Source organism: Lonchura striata, chromosome 4 (genome assembly GCF_050655825.1).
Source record: "Lonchura striata isolate lonStrDom1 chromosome 4, ASM5065582v1, whole genome shotgun sequence".
In the NCBI taxonomy this organism is placed as follows: domain Eukaryota; kingdom Metazoa; phylum Chordata; class Aves; order Passeriformes; family Estrildidae; genus Lonchura; species Lonchura striata.
In genome coordinates, this window is record NC_140706.1 from 2,205,060 (window position 1) to 2,228,875 (window position 23,816).

General features: G+C 59.9%; 1 protein-coding gene across 5 annotated transcripts; it reads right to left on the reverse strand.

The window, feature by feature from the left end:
• Positions 1–55: 55 nt before the first annotated feature.
• RTKN (rhotekin) lies at positions 56–22,286 on the reverse strand. Of its 5 annotated transcripts, XM_077782683.2 has the most exons (14): positions 20,533–20,639; positions 18,903–19,056; positions 11,055–11,248; positions 9,672–9,733; positions 9,466–9,519; positions 9,268–9,385; positions 7,595–7,825; positions 6,665–6,759; positions 6,182–6,288; positions 4,054–4,185; positions 2,213–2,378; positions 994–1,098; positions 757–859; positions 345–488 (listed from the first exon to the last, which is right to left on the reverse strand). In XM_077782683.2, the coding sequence occupies exons 2-14, from the start codon at positions 18,984–18,986 to the stop codon at positions 482–484; spliced, it is 1,458 nt and encodes a 485-aa protein (XP_077638809.2). In that variant the 5' UTR covers positions 18,987–19,056; positions 20,533–20,639; the 3' UTR covers positions 345–481. The 5 variants fall into 5 exon arrangements, with proteins under 5 accessions (XP_085433549.1, XP_085433552.1, XP_085433550.1 ...); XM_085577423.1 differs by lacking the exon at positions 757–859 and having other exon boundaries at positions 56–488; XM_085577426.1 differs by lacking the exons at positions 757–859; positions 18,903–19,056; positions 20,533–20,639 and adding an exon at positions 21,771–22,286 and having other exon boundaries at positions 56–488.
• Positions 22,287–23,816: the final 1,530 nt, after the last annotated feature.

Sequence of the window (23,816 nt, forward strand, 5' to 3'; positions counted from 1 at the left end):
GGGGGAATGAACCCCTCCCCCCCCTTTTTGGAGTTTAGCCCTGAGCCCCCCCAGCGTGGGGAGGGCAGAAATTCCAGTTTCTCCCCAAAACCAGAAGCGGGGAGCCCCCAGCCCCCCACAACCCCCCTGGGAGGGTGGGGGGGGGTCCATCCCCCCCTTATCCCCCCACCCCACCGATTCTGGGGGTCAGACCCGGGACTGGAGGGCTCGGGGGGGGTCGCGCTGGGGGGGCCCTGGGCTGCTGCTGCCGCTGCTGGAGGAGCTGGAGTGGGGAGGTTTTGGGGGGCCCCCCCGGCTTTTCAGGGTGCTGAGCCGGGCGTCCAGGGACAAGGTTCGGGGGCGTCCCCTCCTGGGGGGGCTGGGGCTGCGCAGGGGGGGCCCCTCGAACAGCGACAGCCACGGGGGGGGTCCCCCCGGGGCGCGGGGAGCCCCCCGGTGCCGCGCCAGGATGTCGGTGACCGCCGCGATGTCATCCGAGGGGTCAATAGCTGCGGGGAAACGGGGGGGTCACCGGGGGTGGGGGGGGGGGGAGGAGCAGCCCCAGACCCCCCCATGGACCCCCGACTGCTGCAGTGTGGGGTGGGGGGTGTGAAAGACCCCCCCAAACAACCCCCCAGCCCCCCGTGGGTTCCTCTCAGAGGGTGTGGGGGGGTTTGGGGGTCGCTTCATTGCCTCCCCCAGCCCCACGGCCATTCTGGGGGTGCTGTTGCAGAGTTGGGGGGGTCTCTGGGGGTCCCCCCGTGTCCCCCCCGTCACCTGTCGCTGTAGTAGGAGCTGAGCAGAGCCCGGATCTCGGCTGAGACGTTCTCCTGCAGCAGGAGCCCCTCGCCCGGGGGGGTCCCGGGGGGGCCCGGCGGGGCTGGGGGGCGCGGGGTGGGGGGGGAGCAGCAGAGAAATGGGGGGACAGAGAGGGGGGACAGCAGAGTTAGGGAGCGAGCAGAGAGCAGAGAGGGGGAGACAGAGCAGAGCCCCCCCAAATTCCTCCCCACTCACCCGTCTGGTGGTACAGGGAGCCCTGGGGGGGCAGCGGGGCCGGGGGGCGGCGTGGGGGGGGCTCCTCCATCCGCATCAGCTCCTCACAGCACTGCTTCCACTGTGCTGGGGGGGGACAGCGGGGCATGGCACAGACACCCCAAAATCTGGGCTGGGGGCATGGCACTGACCCCCCAAAAATCCGGGATGGGGACAAGGCACTGACCCCCCAAAAATCCGGGATGGGGGCACAGCACAGAGCACCCCAAAAATCCGGGATGAGGACAATGGGGACAAGGCACAGAGCCCCCAAAAATCCGGGATGGGGGCATGGCACAGAGACCCCAAAAATCCGGGATGGGGACAATGGGGATGTGGCACAGAGCCCCCCAAAAATCCGGGATGGGGACAGCGGGGCATGGCACAGAGCCCCCAAAATCCCGGGGTGGGGACAAGGCACAGAGCTCCCCAAATCCCGGGATGGGGACAATGGGGACGTGGCACAGAGCCCCCAAAATCCCAGGGTGGGGACACCGGGGATGTGGGACAGCGATTCCCAAAATCCTCTGCCTGACCACATCCCATTTCCATCTTTGTCCCCGTTCCAGTTCTCATCCTTGTCCTTGTCCCCATTTCTCTGGGGTCCTGCTGGGCTGGGAGGGTCCCACAGGGATGTGCAGGATCCCATAGGGATGTGAGGGTCCCACAGGGATGTGTAGGGTCCCACAGGGATGTTTAGGGTCCCACAGGGATGTTTAGGGTCCCACAGGGATGTGCAGGGTCCCACAGGGATGTGCAGGATCCCATAGGGATGTGAGGGTCCCACAGGGATGTTTAGGGTCCCACGGGGATGTGCAGGGTCCCACAGGGCTGGGAGGATCCCACAGAGCTGGGAGGATCCCACAGGGATGTTTAGGGTCCCACAGGGCTGCAAGGGTCCCACAGGGATGGGAAGGGTCCCACAGAGCTGGGAGGGTCCCACAGGGATGGGAAGGGTCCCACAGGGATGTGCAGGGTCTCGCAGGGATGTGCAGGGTCCCACAGGGCTGGGAGGGTCCCACGGGATGTGCAGGGTCCCACAGGGCTGGGAGGGTCCCACAGGGATGTGTAGGGTCCCACAGGGATGTGCAGGGTCCCACAGGGCTGGGAGGGTCCCACAGGGATGAAGGACATTCCCACAAGGATGAAGGGCACTCCCGCAGGTCTGGGGGTCCCAGGGGTCCCAGGGGTCCCGGCTCACCCAAGTCGTAGAGGTGCTGCCCGAAGGCTCGCAGCCAGCGCTGGGCCTCGGCGGCGCTCTCGGCCAGCAGCGCGTGGGTCACCTCCTCCCCGCCCAGCCGGTTGGTGACCGCCACCCCGGGGGGCTGCCCGCGGCCCCCCGCCTCCAGCGCCCGCACCCGCGTGTCCTGCGGCACCCGCGGGGCTGGGAGAGCGGCCCCACGGAGCCACGGGGCCCACAGAGCCCAGAGAGCCCATAGCACCCACAGAGCCCAGAGAGCCCATAGCACCCACAGAGCCCAGCCCCACAGAGCCCAGAGACCCCATAGCACCCACAGAGCCCAGAGAGCCCATAGCACCCACGGAGCCCAGCCCCACAGAGCCCATAGCACCCACAGAGCCCAGAGAGCCCATAGCACCCACAGAGCCACGGAGCCCAGAGACCCCATAGCACCCACAGAGCCCAGAGAGCCCATAGCACCCACGGAGCCCAGCCCCACAGAGCCCAGAGAGCCCATAGCACCCACAGAGCCCAGCCCCACAGAGCCCATAGCACCCACAGAGCCCAGAGAGCCCATAGCACCCACAGAGCCCAGCCCCACAGAGCCCATAGCACCCACAGAGCCCAGAGACCCCATAGCACCCACAGAGCCCAGCCCCACAGAGCCCATAGCACCCACAGAGCCCAGAGAGCCCATAGCACCCACAGAGCCACGGAGCCCAGAGACCCCATAGCACCCACAGAGCCCAGAGAGCCCATAGCACCCACGGAGCCCAGCCCCACAGAGCCCAGAGAGCCCATAGCACCCACAGAGCCCAGCCCCACAGAGCCCATAGCACCCACAGAGCCCAGAGACCCCATAGCACCCACAGAGCCCAGCCCCACAGAGCCCATAGCACCCACAGAGCCCAGAGAGCCCATAGCACCCACAGAGCCCAGCCCCACAGAGCCCATAGCACCCACAGAGCCCAGAGACCCCATAGCACCCACAGAGCCCAGAGAGCCCATAACACCCACAGAGCCCAGAGACCCCATAGCACCCACAGAGCCCAGAGACCCCATAGCACCCACACAGCCCAATCCCACAGAGCCACGGAGACCCCACAGAGCCCCCACAGAGCCACAGAGTCCAGAGACCCCATAGAGCCCATGGACCCCACAGACCCCATGGACCCCACGGAGCCCACAGATCCCACAGACCCCACAGCGCCCAGAGACCCCACAGATCCCACAGAGCCCACAGACCCCACAGAACCCATAGACCCCATAGAGCCCACAGACCCTGCAGACACCAAAGACTCCACAGAGCCCACAGAGCCCAGAGACACCAGAGCCCACGGACCCCACAGAGCCCACGGACCCCACAGAGCCCACGGACCCCACAGAGCCCACGGACCCCCCAGATCAAACAGACCCCAGAGACCCCACAGCCCCAGAGACCCCACAGCCCCACAGACCCCAGAGACCCCAGAACACCCCATAAACCCAGAGATCCCCATAGACCCCAGAATACCCCATAGACCCCACAGCCCCCACAGCCCCCATAGACCCCACAGACCCTGCAGACCCCAGAACACCACAGACCCCACGGCCCCCACAGACTCCACAGCCCCCACGGACCCCATAGATCCCATAGACCCCAGAGATCCCCATAGACCCCACAGCCCCCATAGACCCCACAGCCCCCACAAACCTCGAACCACCCCGAGCCCCCCACTCTCCCCCTTTCTCCCAGCACCCACCACACCCCCACGTCCCCTGGATCCCCCATCACCGCCGTAACCCCACAGTCCCCCACACTCCCCCACTCTCCCCGTGTCCCCCAGAGCCCCCCGGCCCTGGTGTCCCCCATGTCCCCGTACCTTGGTGACAGCGATGGTCAGGGTGGGCTCCTGCCCTGCCTCGGCCTCGCCAGCGCTGCCGTAGCAGAGCAGCCCGGGGCCCCGCAGGACGCAGAACAGGGGGGCCCCGCTCGGCCCCTCAGCCCCCGGAGCCTGTCCCGAGACCCCCGGAGCCCTCAGCACCCATGGGTGACCCCACAGCACCAGCGTGTCCCCCCCGTTTCTGCACCCACACAGCCAGACCCACCCCCACCAGTCCAGAGCCGCTGGTGGGTTCGTGCCATCCCTGTCCCCATCCCTGTCCCCATCCCTGTCCCCATCCCTGCCGCAATTCATGCCATCCCTGTCCCCATCCCTGTACAAATCCCTGTCCCCATCCCTGTCCCCGTCCCTGTCCCCATTCATGCCATCCCTGTCCCTGTCCCTGTCCCTGTCCCCATTCGTGCCATCCCTGTCCCCATCCCTGTCCCCATTCGTGCCATCCCCTGTCCCCATCCCTGTCCCCATCCCTGTCCCCATTCCCAGCTCTGTCCCCGTTCTCAGCCCATTCCCAGACTTTGTCCCTTCCCATCCCTGCCCTTCCCCTCGTGTCCTTCCCAGACGTGTCACTGTCCCCACCCCGTCCCCCTGACCACATCCCACGCCCATCTTTGTCCCCGTCCCTGTCCTGCTCTCATCCCTGTCCCCATTTCTCCATCCACCCCCCTTATCTGTGTCCCCATCTCCATCCTTGTCCATCCCCAAGGCTGGCCTTGTTCCTGTCCTTCCCCCTGTGCCTGTTCCCATCCCCATTCTGCCCCCATCCCTGTCCCTGTCCCATCCTTGTCCTCATCCCCATTCCTATCCCTGTCCCTGTCCCTGTCCCCATGTCCCTGTCCCTGTCCCCGTCCCCGTCCCTGTCCCTGTCCCTGTCCTTGTCCCTGTCCTTGTCCCCGTGTCCCTGTCTCCATTTCCATCCCTGTTCCCATCCCCTTCTCAGCCCTTTCTCCACCCCAATCCCATCCCTCATCCCTCACATCCCAATCCCATATCCCGATCCCTGGTGGCTGCAGGGTCTCTGTTCCCACAGGGATTTTCATCCAGCCCATCCCTCTATCCCACACCTCTTTCCCATTCCCGATCCCATTCCCTTACTGCAGCCACAGGGTCCCAGGTACCACAGGGGTGTTGATACAACCCATCCCTCTATCCCATTCCTAATCCCATTCCCAAACCCATTAACAATCCCATCCCTCTATCCCATTCCTAATCCCATTCCCAAACCTATTCCCAATCCCATCCCTCTATCCCATCCCTAATCCCATTCCTCTATCCCATCCTTCTATCCCATTCCTAATCCCATCCATCCCATCCCTAATCCTATTCCCAAACCCATTCCCAATCCCAATCCTCTATCACATTCCCAATCCCATCCCTTTATCCCATTCCTAATCCCATTCCCAAACCCATTCCCAAACCCATCCCTGTATCCCATTGCCAATCCCATCCCTCTATCCCATTCCTAATTCCATTCCCAATCCCATCCCTCTATCCCATTCCTAATCCTATTCCCAAACCCATCCCTCTATCCCATCCCTAATCCCATTCCCAAACCCATCCCTCTATCCCATTCCCAAACCCATTCCCAATCCCATCCCTCTATCCCATCCCTAATCCCATTCCCAAACCCATTCCCAATCCCACCCCTCTATCCCATTCCCTCACCTGCAGCTCCATTGTCCCTGTCACTGGGAGGCGTTAATATATCCTGTTCCCCTATATCCTATTTCTATATCCCATCTCTATATCCCATTCTCTATCCCATTTCCCCATATCCCATTTCCCTATATCCCATCCCCATATCCCATCCCCATATCCCATTTCCCTCTATCCCATTTTCCATATCCCATTTCCCTATATCCCATTTCCCTATATCCCATCCCCATATCCCATTCTCTATCCCATTCCCCTGTCTGCAGCCTCAGCATTCCCTTCATCATGGCAGAGTTACTAAACCCCATTTCCCGATCCCACCCGGTCTCCCACTCCCGGTACCCTCCCGGTGCCCTCCCGGTGCACTCCCGGTACCCTCCCGGTGTGCTCCCGGAGCCCTCCCGGTCGCTCCCGGTGCCCTCCCGGTGCCCTCCCGGTCGCTGCCGGTGTCCCGCACCTGCAGCCGCAGGGTCCCGGTGGCCGCGGCGGTGTCCATGCAGCTCGGCCGGGCCGCCAGGCGGCAGCACATGCGGCCATAGAGGGGCAGCCAGCAGGGGCTCTGCTCTGGGGGGACACGGGGGGGGACACGGGGGGACAGTGACCCCAAACCCACCGAAACCCACCCCAAAATCCACCCAAACCCACCCCAAAACCCATCCCAAACCCACCCCAAAACCCACCCCAAACCCACCCCAAAACCCACCCCAAACCCATCCCAAACTCACCCCAAACCCCACCCCAAACCCACCCAAATCCCACCCCAAACCCACTCCAACCCCACCCCAAACCCATCCCAACCCCACCCCAAACCCACCCCAACCCCACCCCAAATCCCACCCCAAGCCCACCCAGTGGGGCTCTGCTCTGGGGGGACATGGGGTGTTTAGGGGTGCCCTGGACAGTTCCGGGGTGCCCTGGGCAGTTTTGGGGTGCCACTGACCGTCGGCGGCGAGGACGAGGTCGTGGGTGCGGAAGCCGTCGTGCACCTGAGCCAGGGACAGCGCGGCGTGAGCCAGCAGCTGGAACCGGGGACACCTGGGGACACCGGGGCACAGGGGACATTGGGGGGGTCACAGGGACACCGGGGCACAGGGACACTGGGGGGGTCACAGGGTCATCAGGGGTCAGGGGACACTGGGGGGACAGGGGGACATCAGGGGTCACAGGGACATTGGGGCACAGAGGGACACTGGGGCACAGGGGACATTGGGGTCAGGGGACATCGGGGGTCACAGGGACACCAGGGGACAGGGGGACATTGGGGGACAGGAGATGCCAGGGGTCACAGGGACATCGGGGGTCACAGGGACATCGGGGGTCAGGGGACATTAGGGGGTCACAGGGACATCAGGGGAACAGGGGGACATTGGGGGTCACAGGGAGATTGAGGGGTCAGGGGACATTGGGGGTCAGGGCAGGCACAGGGACACTGGGGGACAGGGACACTGGGGGGGTCACAGGGACACCGGGGCACAGGGGACATCGGGGTCAGGGGACATTGGGGGGTCACAGGGACATCAGGGGAACAGGGGGACATTGGGGGTCACAGGGAGATTGAGGGGTCAGGGGACATTGGGGGTCACAGGGACACCAGGGGACAGGGGGACATTGGGGGACAGGAGATGCCAGGGGTCACAGGGACACCGGGGGACAGGGGACATCGAGGGGTCAGGGGACATTGGGGGGGTCACAGGGACATTGGGGGTCACAGGGACATTGGGGGGCACAGGGACACCGGGGGAACAGGGGGACATTGGGGGTCAGGGGGACACCATGGGGGATTTGGGGGGTCAGGGGGCACAGAGGGGACATGGGCACACATATGACACACGGCTACACACGACACACACGTTCCGCGCGGCACACTCACGGCACGCCGGGCGGCGGCAGCAGCGGCGGTGCCCCGGTGGTGCCCCCGGTGCCCGGGGGGCTGCCGGGCGCCCCGTCCATGGCCGCCCGTGCCCGGCGCCCCGCCGAGCGGCCCAGCGAGCTGCCGAGGCGCGTCGCCAGCTTCTTGGGGGTGCTGGCCTGCGCCCCCCCGCCCGGCAGCCCCGCGCTGTACAGCTCCACCCGCAGCTCGAAATCGGGGCCCGCCTCCGAGCTGGGGGGCACCGCGGCGTCGGTGCCAGCCGGGGACACCCCCCCCCGGTCACCTCCCGGGACCGGGGGGACACGGCAGAGGGGGCACGGCGGGGCAGGGGGCACCCCCAGATCGGCGGGGCAGGGGTGCCCTGGATGGGCACAGGACAGGGCGGGGGTCCCCAAGGTGGAGGGGGGGGATGGCAGGGGTGCCCTGGATGGGCACAGGACAGGGCAGGGGTCCCCAAGGTGGAGGGGGGGGATGGCAGGGGTGCCCTGAATGGGCACAGGACAGGGCGGGGGTCCCCAAGGTGGGGGAGGTGGCAGGGGTGCCCTGGATGGGCACAGGACAGGGCAGGGGTCCCCAAGGTGGAGGGGGGGGATGGCAGGGGTGCCCTGAATGGGCACAGGACAGGGCGGGGGTCCCCAAGGTGGGGGAGGTGGCAGGGGTCCCATGGGGGGTGGCACTGGCCTTGGGGGGGTTTGGGGGTGTTCAGGGGTCCCATGGGGGGTGGCACTGGCCTTGGGGGGGGGTTTGGGGGTGTTCAGGGGTCCCATGGGGGGTGGCACTGGCCTTGGGGGGGGGTTTGGGGGTGATCAGGGGTCCCGTGGGAGGGATCAGGGGTCCCATGGGGGCGTATTGGGGTGCTCAGGGGTCCCACAGAGACGCACAGGGGTGCCATGGGGGGGATTTGGGGGTGTCAAGGGGGGTGCCGGGGTTCCAGGGAAGGGGATGGGGGTTTTGGGGGTCCCGGGGAAGGAGGTGGTGGTGTTGGGGGTCCCGAGGAAGGGGTGTGGGTTTTGGGGGTCCCGGGGAAGGGGGTGGGGTTTTCGGGGTCCCAGGGAAGGGGGTGGGGGTGTCTGGGGGTACCGGGGAAGGGGATGGGGGTTTTGGGGGTCCGGGGGAAGGAGGTGGTGGTGTTGGGGGTCCTATGGGAGGGATCAGGGGTCCCATTGGGGTGCTCAGGGGTCCCATAGAGAGCCATAGGGGTGCCATGGGTGGGTTATGGGGGTGTCAAGGGGGGTGCCAGGGTCCCGGGGAAGGGGTGTGGGTTTTGGGGTCCTGGGGAAGGGGGTGTGGGTTTTGGGGGTCCCGGGGAAGGGGGTGGGGGTTTCGGGGGTCCAGGGGCAGGGGATGGGGGTTTCGGGGGTCCCGGGGAAGGGGGTGTGGGTTTTGGGGGTCCCGGGGAAGGGGGTGTGGGTTTTGGGGTCCTGGGGAAGGGGGTGGCAGTTTTGGGGGTCCAGGGGAAGGGGATGGGGGTTTCAGGGTCCCAGGGAAGGGGATGGGGGTTTCAGGGTCCCAGGGAAGGGGGTGTGGGTTTTGGGGGTCCCAGGGAAGGGGGTGGGGGTTTCAGGGTCCTGGGGAAAGGGGTGGGGGTTTCAGGGGTCCCAGGGAAGGGGGTGTGGGTTTTGGGGGTCCCGGGGAAGGGGTGGGGGTTTCGGGGGTCCCGTGCCCCCCCTCACAAGAGCACGGCGCCCTCGAAGCAGATGTCGGTGAGGGTCCTGTCCACCAGCACCGTGGGGGTGTCGTGGATCTCGGCCCCCACCTGCAGCAGCAGGAACACGGCACAGCGGTGCAGCTCTGGGGTGAGGGGGGGGACAGCGGGGGTCACACAGGGCAGAGCAGGGAAAAGGGGGGACCCCCGGCACCCCAAAACTCACCCCCTTTATTCCTGAAGTACTCGGTGTCCTTCCACATCAGCGGGATGCGCAAATCTGAGCGGGGTGGGGGAGGGCAGGAGAGGGGTGAGACCCCCTGAGACACCCCCAGCCCCCCACCCAAAAGGCAGATGGTGCTGTAGGGGAGGGGGATCAGGCAGAAAAGTTGGGGTTCCCCCTCCCCAGAGCCCCCCGGGACCCCCCCATACCTGAGATGCAGACGGTGCCGCGGCACGGCACCCGCTCAGCGCCGGGGCCGCCGTCCGAGGGGCTGCGGGGGGACAGGGGGGTTCAGCAAAGCTCCCCCCACTTTTTGGGGTGCTCCCCCAACCCTGCCAAGTTTGGGGTGTCCCCTGGTAACGCACCCCCACTGCGTGCTCTTCTGGGTTTCCCCGTTCCACCCAAATTTTGGGGTGTCCCTCACTTCTGCAGCCAACCCCCACCCCCCAATAAGGGTCTCTCATCCCACCCACAGGTTTTGGGGTGTCCCTCACTGCTGTGTCCCCCCAGGTTTTGGGGTTTTCCTTCACTGCAGTGTCCCCCCAAGTTTTGAGGTGTCCTTCTCTGCTATGTCCCCCATGTCCCAGCAGGTTTTGGGGTTTTTGGGATGTCCCTCACTGTCCTGTCCCCTGTGTCCCCCCAGGTTTTGGGGTGTCCCTCACTGCTGTGTTCCCCGTGTCCCACAAGGTTTGGGGTGTCCCTCACTGCCATTTCCCCTGGTTTTGGGGTGTCCTTCCCTGCTACGTCCCCCATGTCCTGCCAGGTTTTGGGGATTTTGGGGTGTCCCTCACTGCCGTGTCCCCCATGTTGCCCCCGGTTTTGGGGTGTCCCTCACTGCCGTGTCCCCAATTTCCCTCCAGGTTTTGGGGTCTCCCTCACTGTCCTGTCCCCCATTTCCCCCCAAGTTTTGGGGTTTTCCCTCACTGCTGTATCCCCCATTTCCCCCCAGGTTTTGGAGTGCCTGTCACTGCCGCGTTCCCCATGTGCCCCAAAGTTTTGGGGTGTCCCTCACTGCCGTGTCCCCTGTGTCGTCCCAGGTTTTTAGGGTGTCCCTCACTGCCATATTCCCCCATGTCCCCCCAGGTTTTGGGGTGTCCCTCACTGCCGTATCCCCCATTTCCCACCAGGTTTTGGGGTGTTCTTCTCTCCTATGTCCCCCATGTCCCGCCAGGTTTTGGAATTTTTGGGGTGTCCCACACTGTCCTGTCCCCAGTTTCCCCCCAGGTTTTGGGGTGCCCCTCACTGCCGTGTCCCCCATGTCCCCCCAGCTTTTGGGGTGTCCCTCACTGCCATTTCCTCCGGTTTTGGGGTGTCCTTCCCTGCTATGTCCCCCATGTCCCCCCAAGTTTTGGGGTTTTCCCTCACTGCTGTACCCCCCATTCCCCCCCAGGTTTTGGGGTGTCCCTCACTGCCCTGTCCCCGGTGTCCCCCCAAGTTTTGGGGTTTTCCCTCACTGCCTTGTACCCCATGTCCTGTCAGGTTTTGGGGTTTTTGGGGTGTCCCTCACTACCATGTCCCCCATGTCCCCCCAGGTTTTGGGGTGTCCCTCACTGCCCTATCCCCCATGTCCCCCCAGTTTTGGGGTCACTCACCGCCGGGCCCCCCTCAGCCGTGCCTCCTGGCGCCGCTGCAGCTCGCCGCCGGCCGCCGCCACCCTGGCCTCGCACAGCACCAGGGTCTTGGTGGTCTCCAGCGCCTGCTCGGGCCGGCTGCAGGCGGGCAGCAGCCGCCGGGCGCCCTCCCGCACCCGCAGCGCCCGCTCCAGGGCCCGCTGCAGCTCCGGCTCCTGGGGGTGACAACATTTGGGGGGTCAGGGGGACCCCAAAATCACTCTGCACCCGCAGTGCCCGCTCCAGGGCCCGCTGCAGCTCCGGCTCCTGGGGGTGACAACATTTGGGGGGTCAGGGGGACCCCAAAATCCCTCTGCACACACAGCGCCCACTGCAGCTCTGGGTCCTGGGAATCACAAAATTTGGGGAGTCAGGGGGACCTCAAAATCCCTCCCAGACTCTCAATGCCCATGCCCAGACCCGCTGCAGTTCTGGCTCCTGGGGGTGACAACATTTGGGGGGTCAGGGGGACCCCAAATCCCTCTGCACCCACAGTGTCCACTCTAGGGCCTGCTGCAGCTCCCGCTCCTGGGGATCACAAAATTTGGGGGGTCAGGGGGTCCCCAAAACCCTTCCCAGACTCTCAATGCCCACGCCCAGACCCACTGCAGATCTGGGTCCTGGGAACGGGAATATTGGGGGTCAGGGGGACCCCAAAATTCCTCTGCACACACAGCGCCCAGTCCAGGGCCCACTGCAGCTCCGGCTCCTGGGGGTGACAAAATCTGGGGGGTCAGGGGTCCCCAAAATGCCCTCAGCACCCACAGGGCCTGCTCCAGGGCCCGCTGCAGCTCCGGCTCCTGGGGATGGGTAAATTTGGGGGGTCAGGGGGACCCCAAAATCCCTCCCGGACCCACTGCACACACTGAAGTTCTGGCTCCTGGCAATCACAAAATTTTGGGGGTCAGGGGGTCCCCAAAATCCCTCTGCCCCCACAGCAGCTCCGGCTCCTCCCACATTTGGGGTTCGGGAGGGCCTGGGGGAAATGTGGGGCTGGGGGGCGCCTGCTGGGCACCCCCAAACCCAACCAGGCCCTACACACACATGGGGGGGTGTCCCACATAATTTGGGGGGTCCCATCCCTGTGCCCTTAGGGGTCCCAGCTGCACCCACACATTGTGCACCCCATAAATTTACCAGGCACCCCACAAACGCCTCGTGCACCCCACGGATTTATCAGGGACCCCGCAGGGAATTCGCGAACCCCAAAACCAGATGGTGCACCCCAAAAACACAGCAGAGCCACGCACCCCAAAAAACAAATCCTACACCCTAAAAAAACACAGCCCTCACACCACAGATCCATCCTGCACCCCAAAAATCACATCCCTCACCCCACAGACACATCCTGCACCCCAAAAATCACATCCCTGACCTCACAGATCCATCCTGCAACCCAAAAACACATCCTTCACCCCAAAAAACACATCCCGCACCCCAAAAAACACATCCCTCACCCCACAGACCCATCCTGCACCCCAAAAAATACATCCCTCACCCCAAAAAACACATACTGCACCCCAAAAAATGCATCCCTCACCCTACAGATCCATCCTGCACCCCAAAAAACACATCCTTCACCCCACAGACCCATCCTGCACCCCAAAAAACACATCCCTGACCTTACAGACCCATGCTGCACCCCAAAAAACACATCCCCTCATGTTGGGGGCCGTGCCTGGGCTATGGGACAAGTTTATAGTAAACTATGAAGAGCGACCTACCCTTGACCCTGAGATGCTGAACATGAAGAAAAGAAGCTGGCTATATGTTGAGATAAAGACAGGATGTATAAAACCCAAAGAATGCTTAGCAATGCTAAATTAATGCACCAATTAGAAGTTAGTTAAAGCCGCATGCATGCCTCGTGCACAAAGCCATCCAATCATATCATGCATGATCACGGCATGATCGCATGTAAGCAAGTAAAAAACTGTATAAATAAATGTATGTAGCAGCGAATAAACGGAGCTTGCTTTGGGAATCTACATCGTGTCGGTGTGTGCTCCCTTCACCTGGCCGCGGCATTCTGGTGACCCTGACGTGATTCAGGACGGACAAGTGGACGAGAGAAGGTGAAAATCCCGGCTGCTCGAGAGAAGCAGGAGATTTAAGAGGAAAACGTGGCCACGGCTGACCGGTGAGTCAGGCAGACTGCGGTCTGGACGGGATGGGTTCCGCTGTATCAGCGATTGAAAAAGCAACTGTGGATGGACTATTGAGTCTTAGTAAGAAAATAGGGCATTCCATCCCTCGGCAGGAGCTGACAGAATTTTTACTTTGGTGTAGGCGAAGGGGGTTGCTCGCGACTACCGGACAATTATTTTCCCAAGATCAATGGGCAAAAATCGGGGAGGAGCTATGGGAGAGTGTGCAGACAGACTCTTAGGGAAGTAAGCAGGTGGCCCGGACTTATCGTGCAGTACGGCTCATGATTGAGCAAGTACATGCAGATGCAGAAATTGCTGCTGCACTACAAGATGCACTGTCTAAAGCATCTAAGGACCAGGATGATGAGGAAGAAAACTTGACCGAGTGGGGTCCCTTCCATGAGCCTGCACCCCCTTATTCTCCTCCCAGGAAAGTTGCTGCTCCAGTACATAAGGGGGCTTTCGATGATATTATCATCCCTGGAACCCTGCTGCCAAAGCAGCCAGGAAGCCACAGACACCGACAGCACCCCCTGAGCCTGAAGATATGGAAACACAGCCAGAAAACATACCCCTGCCTGAAGATCCCGATGAAATGCAGGATAGCAGGACCCCTGAGCATGTTAACCCTTACAAAGACTTAGTGGAAGAGCTGAGAAAACAGCGACAACACATGGCAGACGTAATAACTGCTGTGAAGGATAATGATGGACAAGGAAGCAAAGGCAGGCGAGGGCAGCTGTATAACGAAGCTCTGGATACAGTAAAAGCAGGGATTTTAAACATTGAAGACCAAATAACGAAGTTAGAAAAGAGGAACTGGGGCGGCAGGGAAGGGATAATTAGAGCGATACAATAGAGTTATCTATATCAGAGGGACACAAGGAATTGAAGCGGTTATTAGGAGCAGGCGAGGGCTTAACGGAAGAAGAAAAACAAGAACTGGAGGAGAAATTAAAAGCAGGAATGTTGAGAGAGGAGAGAGGGAAGGGGTATGATGACAAAGTGTTTAAGAGATTGAGTGGTGTGAACAGAAAGCTGCCAGGAAGAGATCTTAGACAGGCCCCAGAACCACCAAAGGATCCGACCTTTGATCCACGGCGTCGCTGGAAGGGGTTCATTACTCAGGGAAATTTAAGTGGAGAGGTGGTCCTTGAACCGATAATATCAGCTCCGGTACGGGCTACAGCAGATGGACCAGGATGGGCTCCCTTAGAGTGGGGTTTAGTATCCAAGATGCAACAGAATATTATGGCATTTGGGCTACATAATTCGGCAGTATGAAGGCAGATGACTGCATTCATGAAATACCAAGAGCTCGTGCCCGCTGATATCCGGATGCTTATGGAAACTCTGATAGGATCGCCAGCTTACACCTTATTCTTGGTAAAATGGCAGGAAAGGCTGGAAGCCAAGCAACTAGAGAATTTACAACTTCCTAATGGGGACCCCCTTAGAATTGTGACCCTCAGTATGCTGATGGGAAGTGGTGAATATAGGGATCCACAGAGGCAAGCCGCTCTTCCAGCCAGGGTGTTTTCACAAAGCAAGGCTGCTGCCTTGGAGGCTTTCCATGCTTTGCCACAAATGGGCAAGCCTAGCCCCCCCTACTTGAAGATATGGCAAGGGGAAAAGGAACCATTTCTAACATTTGTGGATCGTATAAGAGAATCAATGGATAACACCCCCGACTTATCCCAAGAAGTTCAAATGACATTAGTTAAGGAAGTGGCCACACAAAACGCAAACCGAACCTGTAAAAAATTAATAGCGACCCTTCCCCAAGGTGCATCCATAGTACAAATGGTGGACATCTGTTCAAAGGCACCCTGGGAGGAGGAAAAGCAAAAGGCATTAAAGCAAGGAGGGCTAGGAAAAGGTGATAAGGGACAGGGCGCATGCTATCTGCGCGGGAAAATGGGGCACCTAAAGAAATCATGCCCCAACAAAGGGGGAGGGAATGTGCGAAGTGGGGTGTTCACGGGTACCTGTAATCGTTGTGATAAGTTTGGCCATAGATCTGCTGAGTGTCGATCACGCTTTAAGAAGGATGGAACCCCCCTTCTGGGAAACCCCCAGAGCCGTGGGTTGGGCGTGGCTCCGAAATACCCAACTGGAACAAGGACAAGTTGTGGCTGCCTCCGTGAACTCGCCGCCGCCACAACTGGGAGCGCAGGAGTCGATCTGGCCGTGGCAAGAACCGTAACTATTACCACGAGTGAGGTGACTGTGGTAGATTCCACAGCCTCTGGACCATTGGGGGAGGGATTAAGTGCTTTATTGATTGGCCGTTCATCGGCAAGTAAGCAGGGAATATTTGTATTGTCCGGGTTAATTGATGCAGACTATGAAGGAGTTATAAAGATAATGCTTAAAATCTTTGCATCGCCTATTACAATTAACCAAGGAAGCAGGATAGCACAACTTATTCCTTTCCGTTCTCAAAAAAAAGCAGAAAAAAGGGGAACAGGAGCCTTTGGGAGTACGGGAAATACAGCCGGCCCGCTAGTAATGTTTACCACAACTATACAAAAAGATAGGCCCTTGCGAAAGGTATTGATAATGAGAGGGGAGGAAAAATTACAAAACAAAGAAGAAATGATGCTTGACACCGGCTCAGATGTCACGATTGTTCCCCTAGCAGCTTGGCCTGAACATTAGCCTTTACAAACTACTGCTACCGTGGTTAGTGGAATAGGTGGTGAATCACAGACCTTACAAAGTGTACAACATGTTAAAATATTGGATGTACAAGAGCAGAGATAGGCATGGGTACGCCCTTATGTTATGCATACACCTCTCTGGATTTTAGGAAGAGGTGCTATGGCTCAATGGGGCATGACATTACAAACACAGGATTTTTAGCAGCGGCCACTGAGGAGCAGAGGTTGCCAGTGGCAAAGATCCAATGGGAGTCAGATACTCCGGTTTGGATACCTCAGTGGCCGCTGCCTGAAGAAAAGCTGCAACCTCTGAAAGAATTGGTTGAGGAACAATTAAAACTTGGGCATATCAAACCATCATTTAGTGAATGGAATACCCCTGTGTTTGTAATAAAGAAAAAATCAGGGAAGTGGAGATTATTACATCACCTAAGAGCAGTCAACGCAGTAATGAAACCTATGGGGGCATTACAACCAGGTTTGCCTTCCCCAGTAGCCTTACCCCGGGACTGGTATTTGTTAATAGTGGATTTAAAAGATTGCTTCTTTTCTATTCCTTTACACCCACTGGACACGGAGCGATTTGCTTTCAGCGTACCCCAGAAAAATACCTCTCGCCAGCGTTACGGTATGAATGGACGGTCCTGCCACAAGGCATGCGTAACTCACCTACAATCTGCCAATGGTATGTTGACTTAGCCATCCAAGAGTGGATAAAACACCACCCTCAGGTAATAGTGTATCATTATATGGATGATCTCTTGATAGCTAGTCAGGAGGGTATAACTCAGGAGATGGAGAAGGCATTAATCGAGGCATTATCAAAATATGGCCTGCACATCGCTCCTGAAAAGGTACAAAGAGGTAGCCCATGGTTGTATTTGGGAATGATGGTAACTCAGACGCGGATACGACCAGGGAAACTCAAGATAAATAACAATGGCAGTACTGTAAATGATTTGCAAAAATTGGTGGGGGATATACAGTGGATCCGCACTTGGTGTGGAGTGACCAATGAAGACTTAGGTCCCTTATTCAAATTATTGAAGGATACAACAAATCCTGCAGAGCCTCGAACTTTAACACCTGGTGCACAAAGGGCCCTACACAATATTGAACAAAAATTAACGCAACAACAGGTATATCAATATGAACCTAATTACCCTGTGATTGTTATTGTTTACGGCCCTGAACGTAGTCGCTCTGTGATCATTGCTCAAGAGGTGGACAAAAAGTTATGTGTTTTAGAGTGGGCATTTCCACCCTCTCAATTGGCTGCTTCAGTGACTGCCCCACAGGAATACATTGGGGTCCTATTGTTGAAAGCGAAGGACCGAGTACGATTGGTATTCGGAATAGATCCTGAATTGTACATTTTGCCTTGGAAAACGTCGGAGCTAATTCAAGAGTGGTCACTCTCATCCATGACTTTTGCCTTGGCTGTAAATGGAATCCAAATCTCTGTCCATTACCCTTCTCATCCTCTTTTTAAAACCACGGCCGTTATTGCCAGAGCCCCTATATTGAAAGAAAAACCAATTGATGAAGCACTTACTGTTTTCACAGCTGCTAGTGGGAGAACTGGAAAGTATGGATTCGCATGGAAGCTTAAAGGAAAGTGGGAAACAAAAATTTGGACTGCTGCAGGGCAATCCGTTCAGGTTTTGGAATTAAAAACTATTGTTATGGCCTTAACGCAATTCTTGCATCAACCACTGAATTTGATTTCAGATTCACAGTACGCCATTGGTTTATTAAAACGAATTGACCGTGCAAAATTGGGGAAAATAGGCACGCCCGAAATATCAGAATTAATAATTCAACTGAAAGGATTGATAGAGGAAAGGAGCCATTGTATCTGGTGCACTCACATGGAAGCCATACTAATATCCCAGGATTCTTTACAGAAGGCAATGCAATTATTGATCATGCTGTAGCAGGGCCAATAACCTTAAAGGGCTTTGAGGCGGCACGACACGCTCATGAGTTTTTTCACCTGTCGTCGTGCAGCCTGGCCACGACACCCTCACCCCAAAAAACACATCCCTCATCCCAAAAAACACATCCCGCACCCCAAAAAACACATCCCTCATCCCACAGATCCATCCCGCACCCCAAAAAACACATCGCGCACCCCAAAAAACACATCCCTCACCCTAAAAACACATCCTGCACCCCAAAAGACACATTCCTCACCCCACAGAGCCATCCTGCACCCTAAAAAAACATCCTGCACCCCAAAAAACACATCCCTCACCCCAAAAAACACATCCTTCATCCCACAGATCCATCCCGCACCCCAAAAAACACATCCCGCACCCCAAAAAACACATCCCTCACCCCAAAAAACACATCCCGCACCCCAAAAAACACATCCCTCACCCCACAGATCCATCCTTCACCCCAAAAAACACATTCCTCACCCCACAGATCCATGCTGCACCCCAAAAAACACATCCCTCACCCCAAAAAACACATCCTGCACCCCGAAAAACACATCAGTCACCCCACAGATCCATCCTGCACCCCAAAAAACACATCCTGCACCCCGAAAAACACATCCCTCACCCTACAGACACATCCTTCACCCCAGAAACCACATCCCTCACCCCACAGATCCATCCTGCACTCCACAAATCACCCCAAAATTCACCAAAAACCCCCAAATTCACACCCAACACCCTCAGCCCCCCCCAAAATTTTTCCCGGTACCTCCGGTTCCTCCATCCCGATCTTCCCCCCCCCCTTCCAGTGACGTCATCACCTATAAATACCCCCCCCCCCCGCTGCCAAAATTTTGGGGGTGAAGGACCCCCCCAAAATCGCCCCTCTTGTGATTTTGGGGGGCTCCTCACTCATGGGGTGAATTTTTTGGGGGGTGAGGAGCTCGTTCCCCCCCCCCCACCCCCGGAGCCCCCCGACCCCGGGGTCCCCCCGGGGTCCGGGGGCTCCGGGGGTGGGGGGGGGGGATCCCCAAATTTGGATTTAGGGAGTGGGGGGTCCCCAAAAATTCCCACCTGGATGCTGGCGGCGATCTGGCGGATGTAGAGCATGTTGAGATCCTCCAGGATCCGCAGCCGGCGACCCCCCCCAACCTCCATCGGGACCCCCCCAAAATTATTTTGGGGGGTTCCCCCAAAGCCCCCCAAGGGGGTTCGGCAGCATCCAGATCTGGAGGTGTAATGGGGGTTCGGTTAAACCCCCTCCTTGTCCCCCCAAATCAGCACCACCACGCTTTACCGAGGGAGAAAAATGGGATTTTTGGGATTTTTGGATGGAATTTTTGGGGGGGGTTTGGGCTCCTCCCCCTGGAATTTTGGGGGGGCAAATTGTTCGGGGTCTCCAAATCGCCGCCCCCTCGCAGGGAACAAGGGGGGGACTGTGCTGGGAAAGGGCAGCGGGGGCGGCGGGGGAGGGGGGTGGGGATGGGTTTGGGGGGGCAGGGAGGGGTGGAGGAATTTTTTTTGGGGGGGGAGGGGGAAGATTTGGGGGGAGGGGAGAGGTGGGGAGCAGGGTTTGGGGTGCAGGGTATGGGGTGCAGGGTTTGGGGTGCAGGGGGGGTTCAGGCAGGGAGGGAGTGCAGGGTTTGGGGTGCAGGGTTTGGGGTGAAGGGAGGGAATGCAGGATTTGGGGTGCAGGGATTGGGGTGCAGGGAGAGGATTAGGGCAGGGTTTGGGGTGCAGGGTTTGGGGTGCAGGGTTTGGGGTGCAGGGAGAGGATTAGGGCAGGGTTTGGGGGACAGGGTTTGGGGTGCAGGGTTTGGGGTGCAGGGAGAGGATTAGGGCAGGGTTTGGGGTGCCGGATTTGGGGTGCAGGGTTTGGGGTGCAGAGTTTGGGGTGAGGGGGGGTTCAGGCAGGGAAGGAATGCAGGGATTGGGGTGAAGGGAGAGGATTAAGGCAGGGTTTGGGGTGCAGGGTTTAGGGTGCAGGGATTGGGGTGCAGGGAGAGGATTGGGGTGCAGGGTTTGGGGTGGAGGGGTTCAGGCAGGAGGGGAATGTGGGGTTTGGGGAGCAGGGTTTGGGGTGCAGGGTTTGGGGTGCAGGTAGAGGATTAGGGCAGGGTTTGGGGTGCCGGATTTTGCGTGCGGGGTTTGGGGTGCCGGATTTGGGGTGCAGGGAGGGAATGTAGGGATTGGGGTGCAGGGTTTGGGGTGCAGGGTTTGGGCTGCAGGGTTCGGGGTGCAGGGTTCGGGGTGCCGGATTTTGGGTGCCGGATTTTGCGTGCAGGATTTGGGGTGCACGGTTCGGGGTGCAGGATTTTGCGTGCAGGATTTGGGGTGCCGGATTTTGCGTGCAGGATTTGGGGTGCAGGATTTGGGGTGCAGGATTTGGGGTGCACGGTTCGGGGGACACGCAGAGGACGCGGTGCAAGGTTCGGGGTGCGGGGGCGGGACGCGGGGTGCCGAGCTCGGGGTACGGAGCCTGGGGGTACCGGAGACGGGAAAAGGGGTGCGGGAAGGGGGCGGGGGGCACCGTGAACCGGGGCTGCGGGACGGGGCTGGAGGAAGAGGAGGAGGGGGCGGGGAAGGAACCGACGGGGTCCCGTGCGGGGGAGGCGGGGAACGGAATCCCGGTAGGGACGGACACCGGCACCCCTTCTCCCCCCTCCCCGGTAGAGCGCTGCCCCCGCCGCACCGTTCCCGGTACCTCGGGCCGCTCCCGCTCGGCCGCGATCGCGCACAGGAAGCGGCGGCCGCCCCCGCCCCGGGGCCCGCCCCGTGTCCCCCGTTCCCCGTGTCGTCCCCCCCCGCTTCTCCCAGGAGCCGCCTCCGTGTCCCCCCCGCCCCCCCCGCGGGGCTCCGGGATACCGGGAACGGCGGGGGGCGCCCCCTGCTGGGGGGAAAAACCCGCCGGGACACCCCCGGGGGGCACCGGCACCGCCCCGACCCCACCGGAGCCCCCGTGGGGAGCCGGTACCGGGGGGCTGGGACCCCCCCACTTCGGGCACCAACATCCCCCGAGTGAACCGAGACTCCGCGGGATGCACCGGGAGCTCCGCCGGGAGCACCGGGATGCTTTGGAATGGCCCGGGACGATCCTCCGGGGGCACCGAGACCCCTCAGAGTGCGCCCAGACAGCCCCGAGCGAACCGGGAGCCCCCCCCCCAAGTGAAACCGGATCGGTGTTGAAAGACGGGGACCCCCCCATCCCCCCCCCCAAGTCGCCAAATCGCCCCGAAATGCGCCAGATCCACCCCAGGATGTACCGAACCCCCCGAAAAATTCACGGAGATCCCCCCCAATATCCACCGGAGCCCCCCGAGTGTGGCTGGGACCCCCCCCAGTACGCCGGGACCCCTCAGTGGGACTGGGGGGACCCCCGAATTCACCAACCCTCCCTACAGGGACCCCCAAAACGCAGGGGGTGAACTGGGTGAACTGGGTGAACTGGGCACCAAGACCCCCCCCCCTCAAGCGGACACTGGGACCCCCATAAAGCTGCCAGGACCCCACCCACACGCTCTGAGCCCCCCCCACCCCAACCACCCCCCAAAATCCCAGTGCAGCGGTTTTGGGGTGAACCGGGACCCCCCAAGTGAACCGGGACCCCCGAAACGCCCCCCTGTGCCATCGCCACGTGCGGGGCGCCCCCATCCTCCTGTCCCCTCCCCGACCCCCCCAGTCGCTCCCAGTCGCTCCCAGTCCCCCCCATCCCCGCGGGGTGCCGGGGGCGCGGGCGCTTCCCGCTGTACCGGATCCCACCGGAATTCCCGGCTGGGCCGGGGCAGCGGGACGGGACGGGCCGGGGGTGGCCCGGGGGGCAGGGAGAGGCCGTGACCGCCCCCGTGGCTCGGTGCCCGGTGCCCGCCCGGGCTCCTCCCGGTGCTCCCGGTACTCCTCCCGGTGCTCCCGGTACTCCCGGTACTCCTCCCGGTGCTCCCGTACCTGCGCGGCCGGGACCGGGGGGCAGCAGCAGCCCCGGCGCAATTCCATGTCCAGCGCTGACCCCCGCGCCACCTCGTCCCGACGGAACATGGCCGGGGGTCCCGGTGGTCCCGGGAGTCCCGGTGGTCCCGGAGGTCCCGGGGGTCCCGGAGGTCCCGGGGGTCCCGGAGGTCCTGGGGGTCCCGGTGCTCCCGGGGGTCTTGGGGGATTCCGGGGTCCGGACTCTCCCGAGGGGTCCCGGGGCGTCCCGGAGTCTCGGCGCGCTGGAGATTTGTGGGGGTCCCGGTTTTCCCGGTGTCCCGGACTTCCCGGGAGTTCCCGAGGTCGCGGCAATCCCGGGATTCCGGAGCTCCCGGTGCTCCGGGAGTGGGTGACAAGGGACTCCCGGTGTCCCGAGCGTTTCCCCGGAGCTCTCCCGGTGCGGGACACCGGGATGGACGCACGGGGTGGGGGGACACACCGGGGGCGGCTCCTCCCGGTGCCGCGCAGCTCCGGGCTGCGGCGGCGCTCGGTGCCGGCGGCTCCTGGCACGGGTGGCACAATGGCCCGGGGGACACCGGGGGGGGGTCAGCGTGACATCTGCGAGCGTGTCACATCCCCGCGGGGCTGCCCCACGCGCGTCCCCGCGGGGAATCCCCCAAATCCCGCAGCGGGGAGGTGGCAAAGCCCCCCGGGGATGTCGCGGTGCCACCCGCGGGGGTGGCACACGGCGGGTGCCCGGTGCCAGGCCAAAATTCCTCGTCCTGCCCTGGGCACCATCCTGGCACCCCCGGGCAGAGATTTGGGGGCTGGATGAGGATTTTGGGTGGGTGGGATGCACAGTCAGATGAGAGATTTGGGTGGATATTTGGGGTATTTGGGTGGGTATTTGGGGTATTTGGGTGGGTATTTGGGGGGTTTATGTGGGTATTTGAGTGGGTATTTGGGGTATTTGGGTGGGTATTTGGGGGGTTTATGTGGGTATTTGGGTGGGTATTTGGGGGGTTTATGTGGGTATTTGGGTGGGTATTTGGGGTATTTGGGTGGGAATTTGAGGGGTTTGGGTGGATATTTTAGATATTTGGGTGGGTACTTGGGGGGTTTGTGTGGATATTTGGGAATATTTGGGTGGGTATTTGGGGGGTTTATGTGGGTATTTGAGTGGGTATTTGGGGTATTTGGGTGGGTATTTGGGATATTTTGGGTGGGTATTTGAGCGGTTTGGGTGGATATTTTAGATATTTGGGTGGGTACTTGGGGGGTTTGTGTGGATATTTTAGATATTTGGGTGGGTACTTGGGGGGTTTATGTGGGTATTTGGGATATTTGGGCAGGTTTCGGAGGGTTTTGAGTGGGTATTTGGGATATTTGGGTGGGTATTTGATGGGTTTGTGTGGATATTTGGGATATTTGAGAGGGTATTTGAGGGGTTTGGGTGGATATTTGGGATATTTGAGTGGGAATTTGGGGGGTTTGTGTGGATATTTGGGTGGGCATTTGGGGGATTTGTGTGGATGTTTGGAAATATTTGGGTGGATATTTGGGGGGTTTATGTTGATATTTGGGATATTTGGGTGGGTATTTGAGGGGTTTGGGTGGATATTTGGATGATAATTCGAGGGGTTTATGTGGTTATTTGGGATATTTGGGTGGGTATTTTGGATATTTGAAAGGGTATTTTGGGGGTTTATGTGGATATTTGGGATATTTAGGCAGGTGTTTGAGGGTTTTGTGTGGATATTTGGGATATTTGAATGGATATTTGAGAGGTTTATGTTGATATTTGGGATATTTGGGTGGGTATTTGGGATATTTGGGTGGGTATTTGAGAGTTTTGAGTGAATATTTGGGATATTTGGGTGGGTATTTGGGTGGGTATTTGAGGGGTTTGGGTGGATATTTGGGATATTTTGGTGGATATTAATGATATTTGGGTTTTATTTGATGGGTTTGTGTGGATATTTGGGATATTTTGGTGGGAATTCGAGGGGTTTGGGTGGATATTTGGGATATTTGGGGGGTTTATGTGGATATTTGGGATATTTAGGTGGGAATTTGATGGGTTTA